Genomic DNA, 14,196 nt, shown 5'->3' with positions numbered 1-14,196 from the left:
CTTGTTAGCCGGTGTTCTTACCGTTTGCCGGAATGGTTGATATTATTGTATATAACTGAGTGCGCTCATTTAGTTGAGCAGAGCCGATAGCCGTACGCTCCTCGGCTAGTGAAATTTCCTTCGCTAATTAAAAGCTGAATGAAACTATACACACTCTCTTCTCTTTATTTATTAGTAGAGATCGTGCCAAGTAAAGGCCGGCAAACCCCTTTACAATACGTATGTAAAGTTCAAAGTTCAAACAAATAACTCGAAAGTTATTCGAGTTACGAACAACATACATACGTTCGTATGTATCGTTGTTCGTAACTCGAATGTTCGTAAGTAGGGAACCGTCTGTATATTATTAGTTGATATTTACATTGACAACCATACAGAGTTCCTGATGCATTAAAATACATGTACCACAAATGAATTGGCAAATAAAAGCCTTACCTTGATGAAAGCTGGTGGCTTCCCTGGTGGTCCGACCACTCTGACAGTGTGCTTAGGAGATGACGTGGGTGAGACCGTCGGTTGTGAGTTGGTTATCAGGAACTGCTTAGCCCGAACCACAGCATCCTTGTCACCCTTTATTTTCTTTATTATCGGTCGATCGGAATTGCCAGTGCCAGGACGTTTTAAAGGACTCGACTTGAGGCTTGCATTTTTAGGCTAAAACGATCAATAGTGAGACCAGCTTAGGCCGATGAAGTCAAAATCAGCTTGTTTCAACTCGATCTTACCGACTGGACCTCTACCAGAGACTCGCTGTTCGCTATGGATAACTCATTTAAAAAATGATCTTACACAAAGTGTTAGTAGATTTTTCAAAAAGTACCAGTATTTTTCTGTCATTTGAGGTTGTTTACAATGTTTGAGGTGATCTGACTGCCAAGATGCTTCAAGATTAAAATTGACAAAACTTTATCACAGCCAAAATGCTCAGATTCAAGTGAAAATGCTATTATCACGTCTATCACACTTCAGCAACGAGTCTGATAGAATAGACTCAATAGAGACGCATTACACTGCAATTTGAACATAATAGCCAGTAGTAATGACAAGAGAGACAGGCAGCACTTCAACACCTATTTTTCTTCTGAGCGTTTCAACAGCGATCAGGTTTTGTGAATTTTAATCTTGAAACATCCTGGCAGTCAGATCACTTAAAACATCAGAAACAATCGCTAATGATAGAAAAATACTGATACTTTCTGATAAAATCAACATTCTTTAAAGATTCAACTATTACATCGATCCATCGTTATAGCAGTCCATCAGATCCACGAACAACAGCGATACCCAAATTTACGTAAAGTGAATACTCAGTATTTACAAGATTAAGTTAATATGTATTTGAAATTTTTAAAACCTTCAAGTACATGCATAAGCGCAGCTAGTAAGGATATGACTAACAACTTCAACACCCCTATATTCTACACCCCTTTTATAAACCTTCAAGTACATGCATAAGCGCAGCTAGTAAGGATATGACTAACAACTTCAACACCCCTATATTCTACACCCCTTTTATAAACCTTCAAGTACATGCATAAGCGCAGCTAGTAAGGATATGACTAACAACTTCAACACCCCTATATTCTACACCCCTTTTATAAACCTTCAAGTACATGCATAAGCGCAGCTAGTAAGGATATGACTAACAACTTCAACACCCCTATATTCTACACCCCTTTTATAAATCTTCAAGTACATGCAAAAGCGCAGATGATATGGAATATGACTAACAACTTCAACACCCCTATATTCTACACCCCTTTTATAAACCTTCAAGTACATGCATAAGCGCAGCTAGTAAGGATATGACTAACAACTTCAACACCCCTATATTCTACACCCCTTTTATAAACCTTCAAGTACATGCAAAAGCGCAGCTAGTAAGGATATGACTAACAACTTTAACACCTCTATATTCTACACCCCTTTTATAAACCTTCAAGTACATGCATAAGCGTAGCTAGTAAGGATATGACTAACAACTTCAACACCCCTATATTCTACACCCCTTTTATAAACCTTCAAGTACATGCATAAGCGCAGCTAGTAAGGATATGACTAACAACTTCAACACCCCTATATTCTACACCCCTTTTATAAACCTTCAAGTACATGCAAAAGCGCAGCTAGTAAGGATATGACTAACAACTTCAACACCCCTATATTCTACACCCCTTTTATAAACCTTCAAGTACATGCATAAGCGCAGCTAGTAAGGATATGACTAACAACTTCAACACCCCTATATTCTACACCCCTTTTATAAACCTTCAAGTACATGCAAAAGCGCAGCTAGTAAGGATATGACTAACAACTTCAACACCCCTATATTCTACACCCCTTTTATAAACCTTCAAGTACATGCAAAAGCGCAGATGATATGGATATGACTAACAACTTCAACACCCCTATATTCTACACCCCTTTTATAAACCTTCAAGTACATGCAAAAGCGCAGCTAGTAAGGATATGACTAACAACTTCAACACCCCTATATTCTACACCCATTCACTGCCGTAGACGCATAAATGCGTTTTCGTGGGACGACTGCCATAGACGCTTTTTGCGACTTTCCCAGCAATTGCGTAGTTACCTAATTTTATTGTTCCTTGACAACATAACCCACAGGTCTTTAAGACTTTTATGAACTTGACAGTGTTGTCCGAAAATTTGTCTATAAAATTAGCCTAAAATAACGAAGCAATTTTAAACTTTTGTTTGATAATTTCTAATTTAAAAAGGAACATGTTTTTGTGTGAGTTCATTAATTACCGAGCGTGAGCCAGAAAACAGGTAATTAGTTATGTTGATGATATTATAGCCAATTCAGATTCAGATTTTCGTGATTAAACAGATAATTAAAGCAGCAGCACTGTCTCTGATAGTGGTGAAGGTAATAATTTTGTAAGAGTAAGGAACATTATGGAGGATCGTTTTGGTTTCGCATTAATCGTAGCTTCACATAGCTTTATCATCACACAAATTATAGATCCATTGAATTTTTGCATAGCAATGTTGGTGAAAAAATTGGCAAATTAAAATATGTAACAAAAATGTTCTAGATAGAGATTGAAACTAGAAAAAATACTGTTTACACATCACTCAAGCAATATCGGCAATTTTCGGTAAAATGGCTTGCACTTGGCAGATACCCGAATTTGTACATAGTTGGCAGTGAAAGGGTTAAAGCCACTATATACTTTAACTACAGGTTCCTTCCTGTTGCATCACACAGACATATAACCAAAACACCAAAATAGTCACACGACTTGAGATGGAACACTTTTTGTGAGGTTGAACAAATGATTTTCATTTCATTTGTCTCATATTACTTATGTTTACTTACTTACTTACTTACTTACTTTACTTACTCGCTTATTCATGTGTCAAGGTCAAATATTTGCACTTTAAAAACTTTCCATTGACTTCTATTTGGACCAACATATAAGAGAGAAGAAAATCTCCAAATAGTTGATGAAATTTGAACCTGATAGCCTTGGCAACAGAAAGTGACAGTAAAGTTAGTGTCTATTGAGTTCGATGCTCTAGAAGGCACAGGTACAAAATACAGATTGTCTTTTTTTACGGCACTTTATATAACATAACTTTTTATTCAATAATGCCCTATCTGATTGTATAGACCAATAAAGCTATGGGAATAGGTTTATTTTTAACCATTCTGTTGCCCAGAAACAAAAAATGGCTGTAACTGCACAAAAAATAGCCTAAGTATTACAATAACTATCTACTACCGTACTTTTCAGACTATAAACCGCACCACTATATAAGCCGCATCTGCTTTTTCCAAAAAAAACAATAATAAAACAATACATAGGCTGCACCTTTGTATAGGCCGCAGAACTCAGGACAGTGCTTTTTTAACACGGCAGCAACTTTGCTGTTTAAAACGGAACGGTGCCTAATGACACTGTTTCGTATTAACCGACACTTTTTAATCTAGTGCCCAACGGAACAGTACCGTTAGGCATTGTTTCGTTTTTTCTTTCACCGCTAGAGGCGCACTAACAGGAGATTCTGGTTAATGCGCCCTAGCAGTGAAAGAAAAAGCCACAGAACAGCCTCACCTTTATATAAGCCGCATGGCTCAAATCATCGGAAAAAAAGTAGCGGCTAATAGTCCGAAAAGTACGGTAATTGGGACAGCTGGACTAAAGGGCTACGGCAATAGCATCCACACCGGCGATAACTATCTATGTACACAGGATAGTTTTCACATCCTGCTACACCTAAAGGTGCAAACACACTAGGCAATATTTAGTGCGCTGCGTGGCGCTAATCTGTGCTAGAACTCACTCAGCGAGCTTATGCAAAGCGATAACACTAGAAATTTTCCATCATAACTTTATCGCGAGCGAGATGCATTTTGATCGGTTGGTTTTTAAAAAGAAAACAATTCTATGGCTGGGGAATTTTTTCGTATCGATGTTTATCCATGTACAGCAACAAAATTTTGCTACCTTGTTACGATTGAAACATCATCAAAATGAACACTGAACTGTTCATAGATTAAATAAGAACACACATAGTCCTGTACGACACAGCACAAATATTACAAAGAAACTCAGTAAAAACCAACATTTGTAAGTCAGTCGTTGCGCAGGCTGACCATCTTGAAAATAGTAAAAATTTATTATATTAAAAATTAAAAAAATATTATAAAGTGAACTACATATAAAAATCATAAAATATTGCTGTTAAAAATACAATAATCATTTTTTTTTCTCTCATGTCTTCTTGTAGTGATTAATCCATGAAAGTGAGATAGGCCTAATAACAAAATCGGAAATTGTTTACCTCATTACCTAAAAGGTGCCATATAGACTTAAATTTATTAACAACTCCCAAGAAACTTACGATACAGAATTTTAGTGACAGCTTGTGAGCGTGCCCAATATATCGTTTGCTGGTGAATTGCTCAAGTGTGTTTAGGCACACGCCAGCAATATCTCCGCTCTTCTCATGATGCACACGATAAAATCGCCTAGTGTGTTTGGATCTTAAGACAATGTGGTTTCGAATATTTGCTATAGTAAGAGCCAATGGCCATCGGATGTTAGTCATAGGATTAGGTGTTGGAAAAACAGATTATGTTAACCTTTTCACTGCTCTACGCAAGCTTGTGCAAAATCTATGATCGAATGCCGTGAATACATTTTTGTAGTGTTTGGCTGTGTAGTAACTGAATATTATTGATTCGCGACAACATAACCAGCGATCTTTACTATTTCTAAAGCATGGACAGCAATGCCCAAATCATTCTCTAAAAAAATTAGCATATATTGGCGAAGCGGAGCAAGGATCAGAATAACGATCATAAGGTAGGTTAAACCAAATTTAATCTCCAACAGCACGTACCTTTTTATCAAGAAGTGTCGGATCCTTCAACACAGCTGGGGAAGCGATCACCTCAAACTGCTCTGATGAGGAAGCTAACGTCGGCGTCGTCTTAGGACTGATAGTTGGAGTCTCGGGTTCCTGTTTAATCGATTTGGTTGGAGTGCTAGCGGCAGATCTTGGTGATTTCTTTGCTTTGGCTAAAACTAAAAAATTATAAATACATATAAAAACCAATTCATAATAAAATAAAGAACTTAAATGGACCAAATTTCATCAAAACTTTTGAGCTACCCAGAGCATATATAAAAAAGTATTTTGAAAAAAATTACAACTTACAGGCCTTTTGAATAAGATAAACTGCATCATTGGTTTGCGACAAACACTAACAATGCTTGGGAATCCGAGTGCTGCCGCAAGAGACAAGCGATGCCCGTCCCCCCAAAGGAATAACGACATCCAATAATTGAACCTCAATTCCTCTGCTTGACTGTTGAGAAAACTCGAAAGTGAACACTTGAGTGTCTTAAACAATACAGGTTATTTAAAACTTTCGTAACCAGCACAGTGATACACAAGACCCTGTTTGTACTAAAATTATGGCAGAAACATACTCGGACCTATCACTGTAGATTGGCATGCACCCAGAGTTGTGCACATGTCCACAATATACATGGCTTTATTCAAATACCAGTCTCCTACCATTATTAACACAGATTTTTTCAAACGACTTCCTTCAACCCGGACTCGACATGCATCAAAGCATGACATGAAAGTGTGTAGCCACTGGCAGCCTCACTGAGAGCGATAAAATGATAGCTGGTCGGCTGTGTGATTAATTTAAAACTGTAGATAAAAACATAAGCCGATTTTTCTACACAAAAAACTTGAAAGCTTCTCATGAATCTTATCTACATCTCAGCAAAATGATAGATGCCACTAACCATAATTAGCACAAGCATGAGTTTAGAAAGGATGGCTCACACTATTTAGCAGTATGTCGGTGCTAATACTACAATACATCGGTGATCGTCAGTGAAAACATTGTTCACACTATTACAGACTATTATAAACTCATCAGATCAGCGCCTACAGCGACAAATAGTCTGCAGGGGGGGGGGAGCATGACGCTTTCATTATACAATATGGCTGCAGAAACAATAAGACATTAGTCCCGCAGCAACTACCATGAAGGGAAAGATACATTCCGAAAACCGCAACAGCCAATCACCTTCATCAAAGCGGTGCACAATGTACAAACTGCCGTGAATACACGGTGAAATATCGGAAAAGGTTAACGGCTGCCATCGCTTATTGACTCGATGATGGAATTGTTTGTGGCGCACATATTCGATGAATAATCATCGAGAGGGAAACCTCAACACATGACAACATAGCATGTACTTGCCTTAGAGTAATGAACAAAAATTTTATGCTCGCTTATCAACACTTACAAAAATCAAATGAATGCACGAAAATGGCTTGGCAGACACTTTGGTATCCAGTTTCGATAAAGAATGCAAAAGGCAGCAGACACACCGAAATGTGTAGTCAAAACAATTCGTAACAAATGGTTCTACTATGGTGGCACCATAGTAGCGCCATCAGCTGTCCAACACAACAGCCAACACAGAGAAAGACCGAGTCAGAGTTTACGGGGGACAGTCCGACGAGCAATTCAGCTCGCAACTATGGGTAAGGCCACTGACATAAAGGACAGACCTTTTCATCGAAAACATAAGGATATGCGCTTCTATATGAATTATTTGTATATTTCACAAATAAATATTCATGCAACAAATATGTACAGTTATCAGATGTCAGCCACGAGTTATTCTCTTGCGCGTCGGTGTCGTCAAATGAAGGATTGAGCTGACTTGAACTACACTACTTTACGCACATATAAATCTTTAGCACGTATTATGTGCATAATATAATAAATGCAGTGCATATAATAAATGCAATGTAATGCATTATTAGCAATGGTTGTTTATAGAAAGTTCAGAGCAATTCATTCACACATAAACTAAAATGTATACATTATTTTTATGGTGACATCATCTTCATGAGGTGATTACAGCTTTAGTTATCACTGAATACCCTCTACACGTTTATATAAATATTTACCACTTATTGCTCAAAAATAATTCATTAGTGTCATTTGAGGCTGAATAATTCAGGATGAAAAAAACACGATTGAATTACGTAACGAAAATATCCCTTAAGTTTTAACAACGGCTCAAACCGGTCGAATTATTTGAGACTGACCTGCAGCGAGCTTTCGACTGGTGAACCGGCCAGCCAGCCTCACAAACTCCTCAGGAGGCTTGTATATGCTGCGCTTGGCAAAGCTGAAGTTATTAGAGGTAAGGTTGCTTATGTCCATGTCCATCACTAAAGGAGAGACAGCAGGTAGTAGTAAATGACAAAGAAGTAAAACGCGATTAGTGAAAACATCACTACAGAAAGGTGATGAGGGAGCGTGAGATGATCAGAGGTAAATGCAGCTAGTTAGTAATTTGAGGAGTTCTCTCTGCACTGTTCAATGTTAGGAAAGTTGATGAGTATTTTAGAAACTCTATATGTAGGATATAAGATGTTATTTAACAGACTTTCTTAAAAACACTCCCTTACTTTCAATTAAAGTGTTGTGAAAGTTAAACAGAAAAGAAGTTACAAATACCATGTTGAAGACATTAAAAATTATATTTAGGTAACTGCATTTTTCATTATACGATGAATATGGCTATTTCAAGGTCATTACAGTCATGATGCGGTTGTAGGTATCAAGAAAATGTTTTGAGATGAAATACTTTGAAAAGGTTCAATTCAGTAGTTATTTGAATTGAAGAAACACAACAATGAATATTAACCAGCATTCTATTAGGAACCACATACACACTAATATTCATCTAGAGAAGCTGATGTATTTAGGATTTGCAGGACTACAATATACTTATTTCACTAAAATGAATGGTCTCTACACATGTATACGCTACAAGATTATAAATAACTGGCTATTAACCACTGTTACATTAACGAGAACAACACAAAATTAACTAAATGAGGAGACAAACGTCAATATTCAAGTTACTTACGGAAATCGGCAACTCTCACAAGAGATCTCTAGAAAGATAAATGAAACAGAACTGTAATAGACATGAGACGATAGCGACTCATCTCAACCCCTACTGCCAAGTTAGAGAGGAGATCCTGAGTACATTTTATGAATGTCTTTAGAGAAAAAATATTAAAAATGTTTTAATAAAGATTAATGTTTCAATTAAATATGTTTTTAAAATCTTTACTTATACAATTGTGATATTATATTCCCTTTAAAGGTTGACTTACAACAAAATTCACGTTACAGTTATTTGGTATCAAAAGATTCACCATGTCTTACTCTGCTGTGTTGTAGGTGCAAGATATGTGAAAATGTGATGGCATGCTCTTAAAAGCTCAAAAATGAACGGTTAATCGCCGCCATCACGAAACTGCCGTGGATTAGAATCCCTTTCCAAAACGACTCAAATGGGACATATAGCTGAACAAGATGGCTTCTGTTTGCACTTTCATGCAACCTCATTCGTCGAAATATTCTTCACGCATTCAATAAAACCATGTCTGTTGTCCTTACACATCTAATTCATTAGCATTGTAATGCTGTCACTTTGAGCCCTGATATCTCAAAATCCACTGTAAAAATTCGTTTAATTTTTTAACCCTAGCTCGAAGGAGTGCATATCATCCTCTGATAAACATGAGGAGCCTGTTAGTTACCTGTGATGGTCGAAAAATGTTGCAGAAATTATTCACTCTGTTTGGCAGGAAGTATGGGTCACATGATCAGATTACGACTAGACGATTAGACCAAGCCGAAACAAAACTGTAATGTAGCGAGCATCTATATTTGATAAGGGCTTCCCGAAGTGTTTGTCATAAACTAGTGCTACGAAACGTTTTATATGGAGCCTTTTATTGGCCTTGATTTTCACCTGATAACATCAAGTGTCAAAACGCTAACCACAATGTTTGAGTACATCATCGAAATAAAAAGATTTCAAGCTACAGCGTTTTGCTGATGGCTGCGATTGACTGTTCATTTATGAGCTTCTAAGAGCTTGTAATCACATTTCCATATATTTTGCACCTACAACACAGCAGAGTAAGATATGGTGAACCTTTTGATACCAAATAACTGTAATGTGAATTTTGTCGCCAGTCAACTTTCAAGGGTGTTTTTTATACTAACCATTGTAGTACACTCATCTAAAAAATCATAATACTTTTTGCATAGTGACTGACTGACTCATTTATCTTCTTTTCAAGTAAGTATTTGATAGCGACAAAGTCATGGTGAAAATGAAATAATGCTCAATGACATCACTTCCTGTTAAAAGAATAATTAGCAGGTCAAAAAGCGATATAATGAAACTGGCCAGTGTTAGCTGTAACAGAAAAAGTTAATAACTGCTGACAATGTTATCCACTGCCATTCTAACAGATACTGAAATGTGTACAAATTGACTCCTTCTCTGGACAGACAACGCATTGTCGCTGCTCAACATTGACTTAACAATAAACCAACCAAAGACGCCCTCCCCCGTCACTGATAGTGTTTGTGCAAAAAGGGAACCATTGTGCGGTTTTTGAGACTATTAGATAAAAATGTACATGAAATGCGGCAGCAAAATGAACAAACCCAATGACTATCGACGGGACGCCTGATAGTCATTTGGCTATCAGGAAATGATAGCCAAATGATTATGAGGAGTCACGAGTACCATAGCACCTCTTGTTGAACGCCTTGGCGCTGTATGTTCCAACCCTTACCACCGTAGTGGAAATTTATTAGGGGTGACATTCCAAGCGAGTAGCACTGTATTTTTCGACTAGCTCGTCAAATTTTGAGAAGATAAATTTAACTCTTTCACAGATGAGCCGATGCTGGGCCGCCTAGATTTTGCACTCTTTTTCGGGCGATGTGACATTAATACCGTCGATCTCACCATTTTTGTTAAACCGTTTTTTATGTATGTTGTAGTATCCGACCGAGTTAAACAAGGAACTATTACCAGCTGGTTACAGTTAGTAATTATTTCGTTGGCGCCACCATCAGAATTTAAACAAAAACGGTAAAGCTTTAGGAGTTAAAAATTGACTTTGATACACTATAACAATGGCTGCCATAAGGTCGTACGATGTTCCTAAAAGGTAACCTCATCAATCATCCCAATGCTTTAATGTCATGATGCTAAGATTGTAAATCAAATTATGGATGAATCTGAAGACAATAGATCGAATTTAAAACTTAGTGACTTCGAATCAGAGAGCAGTTCTAATAATTGTAATGATTGATTCTCTCAAGTACACCGTCACTCAAACCATGGCGACTATTACAGCAACAATGAAAAAATGAATTGTTTTTTATGTATCATTATTAGTATTATTATAAGTATTGTTAACATTGTTCTAATTATTACAACACTTTCATTCGTCATCAGTACTATCTTAAGGACATTTTTCTACTAATTACCTTCGATTGTGGGTTTGTACAAATCAAAATATGTCAAAGTGGCAGTAAAATAAAGGGGTGTTCAACTAAAAAGTAGCGCTGTATTTTCAACCCTTCTCACATAGTGGCGGTAAATTGTAGTTTTATTGCAATCAACAATATAAGCCATTGCCATGATCAGATACAAAAACAAGACCATCACCTATACACTACATGAAGATTTAGTAACCACAACCTTCAAACATGGCTTTAAGCGGCCATTAAAACTAAACTATCAGACATTCGAAGACTCACCAACTTTACGGATCCATACTTTTCAGGAGCGTAGTAATAGGCATCGGCAGCTGTGTGTTTTCTGTCAAGGTCACGCAGCTCTTCATTCTGGGGATTTCGTATGACTAATTCTCGTATCCAGCCTAAATCCAGACAGAAAACATATAGAGCTGCATCAAGAGAATATGTACGCAAAAAACCATAGGTCTGACAAGCCTATAGGCAGCCATTTTGGGTTCCTATAGGCAGCCATTTTGGGTTCCTTGAGTAAGTTCAGCAAAAGGGATATACAAATAAGAGATAAGAGAACATCCAAAATAATTCCTTTAAAATGCGGCACGACTTGAGTTTTCCAGACAAGATGAATCACAAACATGGTTGAATTTTTCAGACTGTCACTAGAGTAAATGGATACCTTTCACACTTTTTATTCTTCAAGAGTTAAGGTGAAAGGAGGATATTATAATGATAATGGAACATAACTAACATTAAGATTTCACTCTACTTCATTAAATATTACTGTAAACAGAAACACAACATAGAAGGATATACAATGATGGATAATAGCTAAGTAAACTCACCGTGTTTAAATGGAAGGATGAGTTCATCCGGCGTATTTTCCATAACCATAGATGGGTGAAGGTCATCATGTGTGACTACAAATAAATTGTATATAGTGTAATGTAAGTTACCAACTATACTGTTACTACAAGTCAATTATATATAGTGTACTGTGTGTTACCAACTATACTGTTACTACAAGTCAATTATATATAGTGTACTGTGTGTTACCAACTATACTGTTACTACAAGTCAATTATATATAGTGTACTGTGAGTTACCAACTATACTGTTACTACAAGTCAATTGTATATAGTGTACTGTGAGTTACCAACTATACTGTTACTACAAGTCAATTGTATATAGTGTACTGTGAGTTACCAACTATACTGTTACTACAAGTCAATTGTATATAGTGTACTGTGAGTTACCAACTATACTGTTGCTACAAGTCAATTATATATAGCATACTGTGAGTTACCAACTATACTATTACTACAAGTCAATTGTATATAGTGTACTGTGAGTTACCAACTATACTGTTACTACAAGTCAATTGTATCAAGTGTACTGTGAGTTACCAACTATACTGTTACTACAAGTCAATTCTCTACATTTTTTCTCCATTCGATCAGACAAGGACAGTCCGATATCATATTTTTACATTTGTAACAGTATTGAGAGGTACCAGTATCATCGTATTCAATGTTTACATGTATAGCTTCTGCTGGAACAGTAACCTTTTTTTATACACATACACTTCTATGCACGAATCGTTATTATTAATTCAACATATTCATGATTTTTATTTTCTTAGGTTGTATTAATTTTATAATTACCAAACCATCTTTTATTGTAATCGTAGCAAAACAGACTTAATATAGCTATTGCTTGCTAATTATTTCACATTTACATTTAAAAACTTTCATATTTGTTTTATTCTGTTTCTAAATTTATTTGACCAGCAGAAAACATTTTTCTCATGATATGAAGTTTGAAAGTTACGGTTGTTTGACAAAGTTTGAAAACCCTTACAACTGTTTTATTTTTTCTCCTAACTTAATTTGTTTTTTATCTCTTGATTTTAATGCACAAAACACTTTTTCATGATAATTATGATGTTTGAAAGTTAGAATGGTAACTGTTGTTATATGTTGAATAAAAATAAATTTTTTGTGCAAAGACTTTTATTGGTGGGCAACGCCGGGCATTCACCTAGTAACTAACATATGTAGGATTTTTTAAGAAACACTGTAGCTGTAACAGATGACAATTAAAAATTAAACATGGCAGACTCACTACTGTGTTTGCTGCTTGATGTGAGAACTGGAGGAGGTCTTCGCCTGAAAGAGTCAGCATTGGACCTCAACGGCTTGCCGGGTCTTTCTGGTGTCCATTCTTCCTCAGTTTCTGTTGTAGCATGATCTGTATATGCATCAGCCCATGAGGGCTTCTTTACGACTCTCCCTAAAGACATTACAAATTGAAGAGTGGCTTATCAAGAATGATAGCTAAAAGGCCAGCAGAGTAGGCTTACTAACCAGTTATTAAAAAGTAACTTGCTAAGCAAGGCATGAACCTTTGGTCATCGTTTGAGAAAGTGAAAATCCCTTTACAGAAATGACAGCATTTTGGCAATTCTGACTGATAGCTTGAAGCTTGTTTCCCAGACTAATCTTAAAAATCTACCAAAGGATTGGATTGAGCATTGGTAATGCCCGAAATATGATGATGTTTTGATCTAGAGTAACGACAAAAAAGCTTACATTGTTGTTTGTACTAAATGTTACTATATCTACCAATCTATCTTACCTTATTTTTCAGCTGGCATCACCAATTGGACACAAAAATGACAACACGAAAAATAAATAGCAAAGGTTATTTATTTTGGTATCATTAAAACTGAACTTTTGTATCACAATACAAACATTCAGTTTTAGTAACACTTGTATGAAATTTACAGTTTCAGAATGTCATCACAGCTGTGTATTTCAGTGACAAAGAGCATTAAAAAGCGATTCTAATGATGGCACCAAGATAACCTGCTGCTCAGCAATGTGGCCTTCATTTTATTTTGATCAAAGACCTCCATTTGCAACTCTCACCACATAAATTGAGTAAAAAACATTTCGATGAAAGTAGTTATTTCACGAATAGTGAAAATTACTTGGTATCAGATCTGCCTAAAAATGTTTAATTGTTTGAAACTTTGATGAATAATACAAACTCGTAATAAATGCGGGAGGAACTAAAAATTGCGATGATCAAGACTATGTACCAATAAATTATCAGCTTACAATTGAGCCCAACTATTATTGACATAATGATGATCAATACAATCTGTGCATCTTGATACCTACCACTGATAACTTACCTTTGCTGCTCACTCGCATTGGTCTGAACTCATCATCTTCTTCATCGCTTTCAATCTCCATTGCGGGTACTTCGACGGGTGTGACAACCGCACAGTCAGTAAGAAGAGTATCAATATC

General features: G+C 36.4%; 1 protein-coding gene across 1 annotated transcript in view; it reads right to left on the bottom strand.

The window, feature by feature from the left end:
- The window catches only part of LOC137397622 (uncharacterized), a 66,875-nt gene that overhangs the window by 50,750 nt on the left and 1,929 nt on the right, over positions 1-14,196 (bottom strand). The window contains exons 3-10 of the mRNA XM_068083915.1: positions 14,079-14,195; positions 13,004-13,171; positions 11,725-11,799; positions 11,165-11,286; positions 8,454-8,481; positions 7,624-7,749; positions 5,377-5,561; positions 436-654 (exon numbers count right to left, since the gene is read on the bottom strand). Of these exons, the coding sequence (XP_067940016.1) occupies positions 436-654; positions 5,377-5,561; positions 7,624-7,749; positions 8,454-8,481; positions 11,165-11,286; positions 11,725-11,799; positions 13,004-13,171; positions 14,079-14,195 (1,040 nt within the window). The remainder of the gene's footprint in view (positions 1-435; positions 655-5,376; positions 5,562-7,623; positions 7,750-8,453; positions 8,482-11,164; positions 11,287-11,724; positions 11,800-13,003; positions 13,172-14,078; position 14,196) is intronic.

The sequence above is a fragment of the Watersipora subatra genome, chromosome 5 (genome assembly GCF_963576615.1).
Source record: "Watersipora subatra chromosome 5, tzWatSuba1.1, whole genome shotgun sequence".
NCBI lineage: Eukaryota > Metazoa > Bryozoa > Gymnolaemata > Cheilostomatida > Watersiporidae > Watersipora > Watersipora subatra.
This window is presented reverse-complemented; position numbering and strand designations above follow the sequence as displayed.